Genomic DNA, 13,705 nt, shown 5'->3' on the forward strand with positions numbered 1-13,705 from the left:
TATGATTTTAACCCATGTCTGTACAGCAACTACCCTAGACTGCCCTGATGGATAGCAGGGCTCATTTTACACAGGATTATGAAAAAAACTATTATGATATATGCAAGAGAGGTTACTTACAATGGACTGTTAATCTGGACAAGTAGCTATTTGTTGTTACTGTTACCTATTATAATTATTACTTATGTCATTGCATATGTCCATTTCTTGACTGGAAAGGTAGGCAGAAGGTACTGTACCAGAGTAAAGTCAGAGAAAAACATGTTTCCTTTGTGAAAGTAATCAATATATAATTATAGTGTTTGTATCTCATGATACTGAAGCATAATTTTGCTTTATACTGCTTGTTCTCAGGAGGAGTAAAAATTTTGCCATGGAGATGAGCTGGTGAAGTGGTTAGTTCATCTTGTTGTTGAATTCCCTGTTCTGGGCTTGGTGAAATCTGCACCAAACCAGTCCAGTTTTGGTAGATGATTATGTGTTCATCTGCTAATATACAGATAATGTTTCTCTGCAACTTTGGTCTAATGTTTGTTGTTGATTAAATAATATGCAGCCAGAGAATGCAGAGGTATCTCCTTTATGTGGCATCCAGGTGATGTGAAGAGCATGTAAATGGCATCTTGTAAAGCGGGAAGCTCACACAGGGTTTTAGTTTGATAATTTTTAAAGTACCAAGCTTGTTGCGGACTCACAAGTTTCTATAATAGTGCAACAGCAGTAGACCACAGCTGAAATAAATTGTCTCACTGGTGTAATGTAAGGAAAGGCATAGAAAACTTAAATATATTTTCTCAGGAGTATTTCTGCCTCTTTTTTTTGGTACAGGTTAAATACAGGGAGACCTACCAGAACCAGATGAAAGGTCATTACGCAGGTGTTGGCATGGACAAGCGAATGCTGCATGCCATGAAAGTTGGCAGCTTGGCAAGCAATGTAAGTCTCTTTTAATCACATGTGTAAGGTTGTTGCTCTCTTGTCTTTAAGTTTTTCCAGAATTAAGCTGATACAAGACTTTAGATCATCTTGTACTTAGGATCTGAAGGATAAACATGTTGAGAAGAGGGGAAATTCCGGAAGCCCCTTTGTATTGATTTACAGCTCACTGTGTGGAATAAGTTAAAATAAGCAAATTCAGTGATCTGGCAACATACTGAGCTTCATTTTTCTTTGACATCAATGGAATGCTGAAGGTTGCTTGCCACCACCCCCAGGGTCAGACCTTTGGTGAAAAAGCAATCTTTAATGAAGATTTCTGGTTTCCAATTTAATTTACTGGGTTAGTGAAGAAGCTGTTTTGTTACGTACCATTCCTTCAAGTACGTTATTTACAAATCTGTAAGAAGCTTGAGAACTAAGCAGGAAGATAAAAGAGATGTGTCATAGGTGGAAGTTAAGTTAGTGCTTCCACTGTTGGCATTGGATTAATTGAGGAGCTGAAAAAGAATCAATTAGTGGCTAAACTATGCAAATAATTTCATTTTCTTTGTCACTCATGACACTGATCTTACTTTGTTTCCTGCATTTAATATTAATATTATTGTTTCTCTTTTCCTCCTGACTGATAATTATTCAAACAAATGACAGCTTAAAAAAAAAAATAATGATTTTTTTCTTTTTGTTCTCTCTGTGTTGCAGATAGCCTATAAATCTGATTACAAACATGATGGTGTTGACTACAATTACCCAGCTACACTCACTCCTTCATATCAGACAACAAGAAAGTTGGTGCCTTTGAAAGATGTAAATAGTTTTGTATTTTGGTGTTTTGTCCCCCTGACTTGCCTGGCTCATCATCTCTCTTTAGGATTGACTGTGATAGAATGCATGTGTCAAAGGATGATTTAGTCATGGGGGCACACAGCTATTGATAGCACAGTTAAAGGAAAGAAGTGCAGGTAGTCAAGAGGGCTCAAAACACAGAAGGTGCTGCCACCTCCTATCATTGGCCTCAATTCAGCACCACTTATACAGTGATGTGAAGAGTAAGTTCTGCCCTATCCCCAGTTTGTTTTGCAAAGCATATCACCACCCTGGGCAGCTTCAAATGCTGAAAGAACAGTGAGACTTAAATAGGCTTCCCATCCTTTGTGAATTCCCTGAAGAGAGTGGAACTAACTGGTCACATAACCTTCCTTATGCTTGGGGTCTGTGGGAAAGTCGTGCCCTTTGGGCTTGGAGCTGAGTTACTGATTGAACAATATAAAGAAATTTGTGTAGTGCTGTGTTTATATGTACTCTGCAGTTAAGTGGAAGACATCATACTGCAGAGGATAGCATACTTCCAGCTCTCACAAGCATTAAAGGCTTGATTGACATCATCTACCATTGGGAACTCAACCTATGCCTTAGGAGCACAGTCACCAGGCATTACTTACAAAATCAGCAGGAGGGGAGCAGGACTTCCTCAGGGTATTTCTGTCTACCTGAGATGTCTTTCCACTGAAATTTCAAGAAACCAGAGGCAAGATGCCTTAGAGAGGCTCATACCATATATGAGATGTATCTGGGCCTGACCACTTCTCCCAAGAAAAAATTATAGTATGAAGGAAGTACTTGATCTACTTGAACTGTAAGATGTACTATTGTCTCTTCAACTGTAATTTCAGTTTAAACTTTGGAAAATCTTTTTAAACAAATGTCAGTGCTTCCTTTAATAAGTAAAATTCAGATCTCTTGAAGAGATCAAAACAAGCATGAATTCGTGTCCAAGTCTACAAATTAGTTCTACCTACTGTAAACATTTCAGCACTGCCTGTGGCTCTGCAATTCATAGTCAGCATCTGGGTCTGGAGCCTTTAAATCAGTTGGCCACAGAGACTCAGTTGTACTATTCATGATCATCACCTAGCAGTTTGAAACAGTCTTAGGGCTCATCTGCTCACTGATATGTAGCCTGCCTCCTTTGAACTCTTGAAGAATGCAAGTCTCATATGCTAAGCAATCACAAATAGCAATAAACACACAGTTAAAAAGAAATGATCCCTTTCTATGGAATTAAAATTCTCTCTCTGTAAAGAAGCAAAATGAACTGTTTTAACTACCTTGATCACTTTAGACCCATGAGATAATTCAGGGCTTTTTTCCAAGAAGGTTCACACTAAAGTAGTTTCAGTAACTCAGAGGTTTAGGCTGGATGTTAGGAAGAAGTTCTTCATAGAAAGAGTGATTGCCCATTGGAATGGACTGCCTAGGGAGGTGGTGGAGTCACCATCACTGGAGGTGTTTAGGAAGAGACTGGATGGGGTGCTCGCTGCCATGGTTTAATTGATTAGATGGTGTTGGATGATAGGTTGGACTCGATGATCTCAAAGGTCTTTTCCAACCCGGTTAATTCTATTCTATTTTTTATTCTATACTTAACTGGGGAAAAAGGTTCTTACAAAACTAGTTTTAAACAATATGATTTGCAACATTTGTAAAGTAATGATTAACGACAATGAATATTAATTAAGGCCTACTGAGCAGGGTAACTGTGTTCTAGAGTGTAGCACTGAGTCCTTTGGCAACAACAGGTTTGGAAGAAAGCTTCTCTATGATTTTCTTTTATCCTATAATGTTGGGATTTGAGCATATTTATTTTATAGTTTATTATTGCTATGCTAATGTGTCAGGAATTTAGTGGGCTCCAATCCTATCAATGGCTGACATTAAAATTACTTTTTCTGTACCATACATAGATATTTTTCTTCTCTCATCATTCACATAAAACTGTTACCACACAGGGAAATTCTCTGATTGATTATTGCATTGAAAGTCAGTACTCTCTGTGAGAGAGTTCATCTCTGCACAGCCTGACACTGGACATATGTCTTAATAGACAGTTAAAATGTTCCTTTGCAAAGATAGTCTGGTACAGATCAAAATAGCTTCAGTGATCGTTAAGAATATCAGTTTTATAGGAATGCTTTGGAGGATCAGATAAAGCTTCACCTTTTTAAGAATTTGTGAGTTTGAGGGGGAGAGATTAGAAGTGAAGTTCCTTTTCAAACTGCAATAAAAACTGTGGCTCCAGCCTAGAAAATTCCAAGAGCATTAACTCCTATCTCATCCGAGAGATCCTGGCAGTAATCTTCACCTTGATTTATCATGGTTGAAGTCATGATTTATGAGTGCTAACTAACAAAACTTTATCCACTTGATCTCTCATTTTTCAATCTGAACAATTCTTCCTTTATTATTTTTTCTTATTTTATTAGGTGAACTACAGGCAAAGCATAGATAAACTGAAGTACAGCTCTGTTACCAGCACTCCACAAATTGCTCAAGCCAAAATAAATGCACAGCAACTCAGTGATGTAAGTTCTATCATCATTAACCACCACTGTTTGTTAGTAGTATGAGATAATTCTATTTCATCACATTTGTAGCACTTAACTGTTTTTATTCTTGATAGTTCAGCAGCAGATTTACAGTCAAAACAAGAATACAAATGGAACTGAATCATTTCCAAAATTGTGGCAAGCCTACCAGTAGATCTGAAAGGGGCCTACAAGAAAGCAGGGAAGGGATGTTTTACAAGAGCTTGTAGTGATAGAACGAGAGGAAATGGATTGAGAATTGAGGAGGGCAGATTTAGACTGGATATTAGGAAGAAATTCTTTACAGAAAGGGTGATGAGACACTGGAACAGGTTGCCCAGGGGGGTCATGGGTGCTCACTCCCTGGAGGTGTTCAAGGTCAGGTTAGATGAGGGCTTGAGTGACCTAGTCTAGTGGAAGGTGTCCCTGCCCATGGCAGTGGGGTTGGAACTAGGTGATCTTTAAGGTCTCTTCTAATCAAACCCATTCTATGAATCTGTTAATGTTGTCATTCATTTAAATGCTTTATACTATTGTGCTTTGTTAGGGATTTATCTCCTGTGTATTTTTAATGCCTGGTTTTGTAATAATATATTTTCTACTTATAAATAATAAGTAACTGCTTTATTTATAGAATAATTATTCTACTTCCTAGCACCTAGGTGAATGTTTTAATTGCCTCATTGCCCTCATATTTATGTCAGCCATACCTATAAATGTACCTGTAACAGACAGCACATATAGCCTGAAATTCAAAAGCAGTCAATCAGTGTAGCAGCCACATTTTCAGTGAGCTAAAAATAACCGAGTTTGTTGTTGACTTCTTCAATGTGTGGCAGTTGAACTACCGAGCCCAGTATGAGAAGACAAAAACAAATTACACTCTACCTCAGGACCTGCCACAGTTAGTCAAGGCAAAAGCCAATGCTGAGCTATACAGTGAGGTAAGCCAGTCACTGGGGACATATTAGTATTTGTGATGTTATTAACAAACAGAAATGAATATAAAGATGATGACACTGTTTCTGGGGGCATTTATCATTGGTCTTTGCTAAACAGCATGAAATATGAACTATGGTGCATAGAAGAGACAGGGAAACAGCACAGTGAAACTGATGGAGTTGTTTTTCCCAGGCTTTTCCATATTATTTGAATTTGTTTACTGAATCAGTACTCACTTCACAAAATTAACTGTTTCTGGGGTGATATTTGTATGAAGAACCAATATTTGCACAGTTCTAATAACTCCAAGCCTGCTGAAGTCAAGGGAAAGGAACAGAGTGACTTCAGTGCACTTAGATAAAGCCCACTGTTGCAGTCACTCATGACAATATGTGGTGGTTTACCTTGAGACTTTGATGATAAAATCAAGTACTTGCAGGAAGTTTAACTTTTATTTAATGTATTTTTCAAGCCTTCATTGCTGTAGGTCATTTTAGAGGGGAAAACCTCAACAAGACAAATGAAAAACTAGACAGAAACTCCAGACGTGTTAGTGGTCTGACTGTTATTTCTCAACCATAATTTCATAATGTTTCATGGTTGTGATTTGCCATTGCTGCAAATTTTCCCTGGCACATTCATATCCTGGCATATTCATATCTTCCCCTCTGTTTCATTTGAGCTGTGTTGGTGGAGTGTTGTGTAGCAGCACTCTTTGTCCGTATAATGTGTTGGGATGTATACTCATTGTTAGATACTGGTAAAATCTAACCACTGGAAAAGCCAAATTCATAAATCAGGGCTTGATGGATACTTCATTAAGTGCATGAACAGTAGGGTGCATGAGGGCATACTTGATTCTGCTGTAATGGATTTTCAAGTGGTATCTTGAAAAAGAGCTTAAACCACTAGTACTCTGACTTTCAGATGTTAAGGATGTAGTACTCATGCATTTAATTTGTGTAACTCATGAGTGTGTTTTTCATGCATATCTCCTGATTATAAAGGTTGCTTCACTGAGCTTTGCTTCACGTTGTGGGATGGTCTCAGAGTACATTAGCTGGATCCCTTCCAAATGCTGCCAAACTGAAAGATGCTCTCCAGCAGCTCACATGAAGAACTGCAGCTACTGGGCATTTAGTGCAGGGGGCATGGTCAGCTCTGGTTTTGGGGAGCTGAGGAGGAAGAAAAACCTCTAAAATGAGCAGGGTGATGTCTGATTCTGAGCACCAGCTTTCCTGCCCTATAGATAGCTCCTGTTGATCTATGCTATTTACATATATAGATGTAACTTCTCAGACACCTTCCTTCCTCCCTGCCTGTTTAAAATTGAGAGGTCTTGGTGCATATTCTGGCCTTTAAAGTGCATGTAAAAATTCTTGATTCAATCTTGGCCAACTAATTGTCTTAAAATGATAATGACTTGTGATGCAAGAAGTTTCCACTTTGTGGACTGAATATATATGTATATATATTTATATGTGTGTATATATTTCTGGTTTGCTCCTAGTCATCTTTATGTTTCTGGGGAGATCTTGTGTGTTTATGTGTTAGTGACATGTTGCTGTCTTTCCCTTCTCAGATTAAGTACAAAGAAGGCTGGGAGAAGAGTAAAGGCCAGGGCTTTGAGCTGAAACTTGATTCTCTGCCTTTACTTGCTGCCAAAGCTTCAAGGGATCTTGCCAGTGATGTAGGTTATATTTAATTACATAGGAATTATTCTTTATATAAGTTGATATAGCATAGGGAAATAAAGTTTAGCTCACTTCATCTAAGTTCTGCACTTGGCTGTCCATCTTTCTTAATGCCTGATGAACAGCTGGAAACTTTTCCAGACTCTGCTATGAAATTTCCCTCTCTGAAAATGATTTTATTTATTACAAGCATACAGAAGGGAGAAAAATATGCAGGATAACTCCACAGTAAAATTCAGTATTTTTAACTGTTTATACCCTCAAAATATTGTTATCATCCATTGCAAAGGAAATGCATATTTCTTTAGTCTGCTCCTTTAACATGAACACACAGATCTAAAAATGTAAAACTAAACAACTTGTGTTATGATTCTTAACCTGTGAAGACATTTCCCCTGCAGCTGATTCTGAAATCCTGCCTCATTAAGAAAATCAAATCCTGAATCCCCTGCTTAATATTTAGATGATTGATTCCTCATCTTTTGCTTTAAGAACCAGGTAATTTAGCTGATCAAAAGATTTTAAGTTTATAAGTGTATCCACCTCAGTGGAGTGAGCCTTAAAGAATGAGGTTAAAGACAACATAAATGAGACCAACCTTGCACCTTTGGGAATGCCTAAGAAAAAAATCTGGGAAATATGAAGTGATAAAGTAAGGATCAGATTAAGCCGTGTAAATTTTGCCCATCCTGATCACCAGTGAAAAACATATTGCTTATCTCTTGGGTAAATGGAAATGTTCTTTGACTTAAACTGTGTTTTTCCCCCACAGATTAAATATAAAGAAGAATATGAAAAATCAAAAGGAAAAGCAATTGGAACCAAAGATTCAAGACTTTTGCACTCTTTGAAGGTAGCCAAGATGAGTAGTGAGGTAAAATACTTATTTCTCTTGCTGACATGGTGGTGGTTGGTTGGGGTTTTTTTGGTAACTAGGAAATTTTCAGCAACAATATGCAATCTGCCACTTAGTACTTTCACTATGAGAAATTCATGAAAGCTTATAATAAAAACTGATTTTCTTTCTCCATCTGTTAATCTGCAATGGTTAGGGGTTGACCTGTTGGAGAGTAGCTCCACCGAGGACCTGGTTGATAAGAAGTTACTCATGGGACAGCAATGTGCCCTTGTCTAATAGTATAGTTGGGTCCATTAAGAAAAGTGTGTTCAGCAGCTCGAGGGATGTTGTTCTCCTTCTACTCAGCCCTAGTTAGATCACATCTGGAATATTGTGTCCAGTTCTGGGCTCCCCAGTTCAAGAGGGACAGGGAACTACTGAAGGGAGTTCAACAGATGTCTATGGGGATGATTAAGGGACTGGAGCTTCTCTCTTACAAGGAAAGACTGAAGGACTTAGGGCTGTTTAGTGTTGAGAACAGAAGGCTAAGAGGGGACCTCATGAATGTCTTACTAAACAAGAGTGGAGATTTAAGATGGCTTCAGCTTTGTAGTACACTAATATAGGCAACTTCTTTTCATTCCTTTTATTTTTAGATTGCCTACAAAAAAGATTTTGAGGAGACTAAGAAACATTTCCATCTGCCTATGGATATGATAAATCTGAGACATGCTAAGAAGGCCCAGGCACTTGCAAGTGACTTTGATTATAGAAAGAGGCTTCATGAGTACACAGTGGTTCCAGAAGATATGAAGACCAAATGGGCAAAGAAGGCCTATAGTCTCCAGAGTGATGTAAGATTATGTACACTCTGCTTAACTATTACAAGCACTATGAGTGTTTGTAGATTTTTTTCACTGTGACAGTGATGCTCATCTCATATGGAAGCTGTTTGATTTCCACTGTGACTTTTTAAAACATATTTGCGATGCCTTTGAAGCTGGAAAGGGTGCACATGTTCACATGCAAACACTGTACCTGTGTTTCCAACCCTATCCCAATGTCACTTTCTCCTACAGCTTCGATACAGGGCAGATCTGATGTGGATGAAAGGAGCTGGATGTATCACAGAAGGAAGTCTTAACATACAACAAGCCAAAAAGGCAGGAGATTTGGTCAGTGAGGTAAGTGCTCAGGCTTCTGTCTGTTGCTTATTTAAAGGCTTAAGCACATTTATTCCACTACATTGTATGGAATATGTAAGGAAGCCCTAAAGAACTGATGGGCATCATTTTGGTTTTCTAGAGCTTAGGAAATCCTGGGTAAGAGGTTAAAAATATGTTTTTCCCATTACATGTTGATTGTGTCACTTCTTCTGAGGCAGAATTCCCCATAATTGTGCTTCCACCTCTTTTCATTCCCCTGCTCATTTTGCAGAGCAGCATTGAAAGGAATTAGAATTTCCTGTAGAACATGCTACATTAAGTCCCTAGAGTTTTAAGGAAAGGTGTTGAAAAATTAGGTGTTATCCATGTTTGGAAATTTCCTTGCTCTTTGGCAAATAAAAGCTCTGTCTTTACTGGCAGCTTCAGCTTATGCTGGTTTTTACTGCTTTCACTTGATTGATTCATGATTTTGCACTGCCATTAACCTTATGGAAGTACAATTCCTCAGCTGCTTAGCTATGGGTGAGCTGTCTCACCAGTGCTAGGAAAACTAGAGAGTGGATAGAAGAATAAATTAAGGGAAGTTTGACAAGAAGTATAAAATCCCACTTAGTGCTGGAAGAAGGAACAGAAGCCACTTAGTTACTGGAGATCACACTAATACCCTGGGTCTCTGACATTCTCTCACTACTCCTGCAAGGGGAAGAAGTACACCCTAGAAACAAAAGAAAAGCAGCTGGCCTCAGATCTAGTGTCTTGCTAGGGATAGACTGACATCTGCTGCTGTGGTGTGCTGTAGTGATAATCACTTCCACAAATATTTAATCCATAATGATCTGCCTTTTCATTCCAGTGCTGTGTAAGGCCAAGAGATGTCTGACAGTCACTTAAACTGGAGACTGGTGGATATTATTTTAGAGATCTCTATTGCCATGCAGAGCCTGGCATTTTGTCATTCCTTTGCAGAATGTCACTATATAGTGTTCCATGCAATGTGACAAAACATGCTGGTTTTAATCTGCTTCCCTCCCTTCCAGGTTCCTAAAATAAAGTGATGAGCACCTCTTTGAAGTGCTGCATGCTTTTTTAACTTCTGTTTTGTGTTACCCTAGCAGAAACACAGCGTGAACTGATCTATTCACCCATCAGTTCAAGCAGAAGGATTTCTCTCCTGAAATGCCAGATAATGAGAAAATGCATTTACACCCTTCCTAGGTAGAATGCCCCACTTCATGGTTGAGCTGTTAGCATAAGAATTTGTCTAAAGTATACAAGAAAGTATTTGCCTGGTCTCTGCTGTCATACCGTGGTCTTGAAGTACAATGTTGCATTTCCTTATACTGTCTCAAAGATAGAAAGAGTTGCTCAGCTAGTTCTCAAATGAGTGATGCAAAAGGCTGAGGCAGAGGCATTGATTCAGAACAGGCTTGATCCAAAGCCTGATGAAGGCAATGGAAGTTTTCCATTCACTTCAGTGTGCTTCAGATGCAAAACAAAAAATGATATGGAATAAATGTTACCAAACTAGAAATCACAGAACCACAGAAACATTCAGGTTGGAAAAGACCCTCAGAATCACCAAGTCTAACCAACAGCCCTACTCTGCAAGGTTCACCCCTAAACCATATCCCCAAGCACCACATCCAAATGACCTTTAAACACATCCAGAGCTGGTGACTCAACCACCTCCCTGGGCAGCTCATTCCAATGCCTGTCCACTCTTGCTGTGAAATTTTTTTTCCTGATATCTAGTCTAAGCCTATCCAGTCACAGCTTGAAGCCATTCCCTCTTGTTCTATCACTAATGACCTGTGAGAAGAGATCAGCACCAGCTTCTCTACAATGTCCTTTCAGGTAGTTGTAGAGAGCAATGAAGTCTCCCCTCAGACTCCTCTTTTCCAAACTAAACAGTCCCAGCACTTGCAAGTAGTTTATGTTAGTCCCTATGCAAGTTTGTCCATGGAAATAGGTTTAATATAAGTACTGATACTGGAGGATGAACAGAGCATGATGATTTTTCCCACATCCAAGATCTGAGACTTGAAGAGGTCTCTCACAGCTGTTGCTCCCAGGAAGGCTTGACTGCAGTGTCTTTACTGAGCTCTGCTTTGAAAAGAACTAGGAGATGGTGGGGTAGATTTTGAATTTAAGTTACTTCCAGGACACTGAAATTGCTTGTTCTAATTTAACTGATACTTAGAAATATCTGAGTAACTTCTGTGTGGTGATTTTTGACTAACTTGTACATATGCTTGAAAAGCACCAGGTAAGCAAATGAGACAGTGACACTGACTGTGTAGCTTATGAGCTCTCTTAGGTCCTGACTTAGGGCATACCCAGTTTATGAAGGATACTTACTGGTTGGTGTGCCACTTAGATCTTGTAAGATGTGTAGCTAGTACATGAAAGAGTATCCACAGTTGCAGTGTCAGCAGCAATGCATTTAGTATACTCTTGTGCTACTCTCCTTGCCTCAAAAATACTAGCACTAGCACTGGGCAACCTTTGGAAGCTTGTTTTGTTGATGGCTGTGCTAAAACTGCCGTTGGAATTTCCAAGGGGCTTTTGGCTCTATCAGTCACGTACCTTTTGGAAATGCTGCATTTGGAGAGGAGGGTAAATATTGCAGAAAATTTTACCTAACTTGCATTAATTTGATGCAGAAAAAATACAGACAGAAGGCTGATGCTCTGAAGTTCACCAGTGTGACTGACAGTTCTCAGCTCAAGCATGCCAAGAAAAGCCAGGAATTGCAGAGTGATGTGAGTCTTTGAGTTTGTTTCTTTTCAAGTGGCTTAGTCATAATGTGGTCTTTTCTAAGGTATGTACACTGGGGCTGTGGTGGGCAAGAACTGGGTCATGAAACCTTTTAGTATATTACATTTCTTTAGACTTATTTCTAAGGGTTTTTCCTGGTTTATTTGATTAATTCTCTCACTGAATTCTCTGAATGAACACAACAACAAGAAGACAAATCTCAAAGACAAGAGAGTCTTCTCATAGATGCTGGCAATGGTCAGAAATGGGGGAGGATGACAGTAGTAGGCAGCTTTTGCAACAAACTTGTGGGCAGTGCTGGCTGGATTCAGGTGTTGCTGTAGTGCATTCTTGAGAACCTGAGGGTTCCTGAGACATCAGTGTCATCTGCACAAAAACTTTTACAACCATGAGGCAGTAAAAGCAAGGAAGGAAGCTGGAGGGGAAAACTCAGTATTCCCAGATGATCCTCAGGCAGTGCTTCAAAGCAAGGTAGACAGGTACTGATACAAATCCATCCCAGGTTCTGTGTTTCTTTTCACTAAGGGTCCTGTCAGACTACTTAAAGCTGTATCAGCAGTTTTAGACCACATGTACTTCAGCTGTTGCTGGTACTTTATCTTTACTTACTTTACTAAAGTATAGTACTTTATAATTCTGAGATTCTATGATTTAGTAAAATGCTAACATAGTCATATTTTCCCAAACTAAGTTGCTTCAGAATGCTCTGTATTCTTCCTTGGGTCCAGGTCAATCTGGAGGATAGGATAGGATAGGATAGGATAGGATAGGATAGGATAGGATAGGATAGGATAGGATAGGATAGGATAGGATAGGATAGGATAGGATAGGATAGGACAGGATGGGACAGAACAGGACAGGACAGAAGAGAAGTAGGATAGAATAGAAGTAGAAGGGAAGGGAAGGCAAGGGAAGGGAAGGCAAGGCAAGGCAAGGGAAGGGAAGGGAAGGGAAGGGAAGGGAAGAGAAGAGAAGAGAAGAGAAGAGAAGAGAAGAGAAGAGAAGAGAAGAAGAAGAGAAGAGAAGAAGAAGAGAAGAGAAGAAGAAGAGAAGAGAAGAAGAAGAGAATAAAGGTAGAATAGAGTAGAATAGGGGTAGAATAGAGTAGAATAGAATATAGAATAGAATAAGACAATTTCAATTGGAAGGGACCTACAGTGGCCATCTAGTCCAACTGCCTGACCACTTCAGGGCTGAGATGGTACTTTAGAACTCCTTGGCAGGACTTAGCTAAGAGCAGCTAACTTTAAGTTTCCAAAAGAAAGGGAACCTCTTGTTAAAATTGTTGACTAACTCATTTGGGAGCAGCAGTGACTTGCCAAGCTTTTTCTTTTAATGACTTTTAGCATATTATGCTGTGAAATCAAGATACTGTCACTTCTCCATTGTGATGTGAATTAAGTGTTATTGCTTCTTGACTGATCTTTTTCAGGCAGCTGCCATGTTTGCTGTCTTTGCTCCTCTTTGTCAATTAAAAACTGGAGCTTGCTAGTGAGTGCTGTGTGTCTCAAAGACATCACCAGACACAATCAGAGGAGAATGTTGGTCTCCTGACTCCCATTACTTATCTCCTGTGTACTGAACAACGCTGTCTTTCTGTATGTGTGTTGAAGTCAAAACAGTAACCATGAATTTAGAGCTTTATAGTAGGGACTTCTTTTTTTTTTCTTTTATTTAAAGAGATGTAACACTTTGTGAAATAGAACACCTTTTCATATCTTTTCAGCAGCTCCTCCAATAGTTGCATGGGTTCTGAACCAGAGCACAGGATCACAGGATGTCAGGGGTTGGAAGGGACCCAAAGAGATTGAGTCCAAACCTCCTGCCAGAGCAGGACCATACAGCCTAGCTCAGGTCACAGAGGAATGCATCCACACAGGCCTTTAAAGTCTCCAGAGAAGAAGATTCCACAACCTCTCTGGGGAGCCTGTTCCAGTGCTCTGTGACCCTTACAGTACAGAAGTACCCCCTTGTGTTGAGATGGAA

General features: G+C 39.3%; 1 protein-coding gene across 1 annotated transcript in view; it reads left to right on the forward strand.

Annotated features, from left to right (window-relative positions):
• NRAP (nebulin related anchoring protein) overlaps positions 1 to 13,705 on the forward strand; it is a 56,898-nt gene that overhangs the window by 15,706 nt on the left and 27,487 nt on the right. The window contains exons 13-21 of the mRNA XM_068139346.1: positions 829 to 936; positions 1,639 to 1,743; positions 4,200 to 4,298; positions 5,141 to 5,245; positions 6,826 to 6,933; positions 7,710 to 7,811; positions 8,432 to 8,629; positions 8,855 to 8,959; positions 11,605 to 11,703. Coding sequence (XP_067995447.1) covers positions 829 to 936; positions 1,639 to 1,743; positions 4,200 to 4,298; positions 5,141 to 5,245; positions 6,826 to 6,933; positions 7,710 to 7,811; positions 8,432 to 8,629; positions 8,855 to 8,959; positions 11,605 to 11,703 — 1,029 coding nt within the window. The remainder of the gene's footprint in view (positions 1 to 828; positions 937 to 1,638; positions 1,744 to 4,199; positions 4,299 to 5,140; positions 5,246 to 6,825; positions 6,934 to 7,709; positions 7,812 to 8,431; positions 8,630 to 8,854; positions 8,960 to 11,604; positions 11,704 to 13,705) is intronic.

Source organism: Melanerpes formicivorus, unplaced genomic scaffold (assembly GCF_026170545.1).
Source record: "Melanerpes formicivorus ecotype bairdi unplaced genomic scaffold, bMelFor1.0.p_v2 SCAF_6, whole genome shotgun sequence".
NCBI lineage: Eukaryota > Metazoa > Chordata > Aves > Piciformes > Picidae > Melanerpes > Melanerpes formicivorus.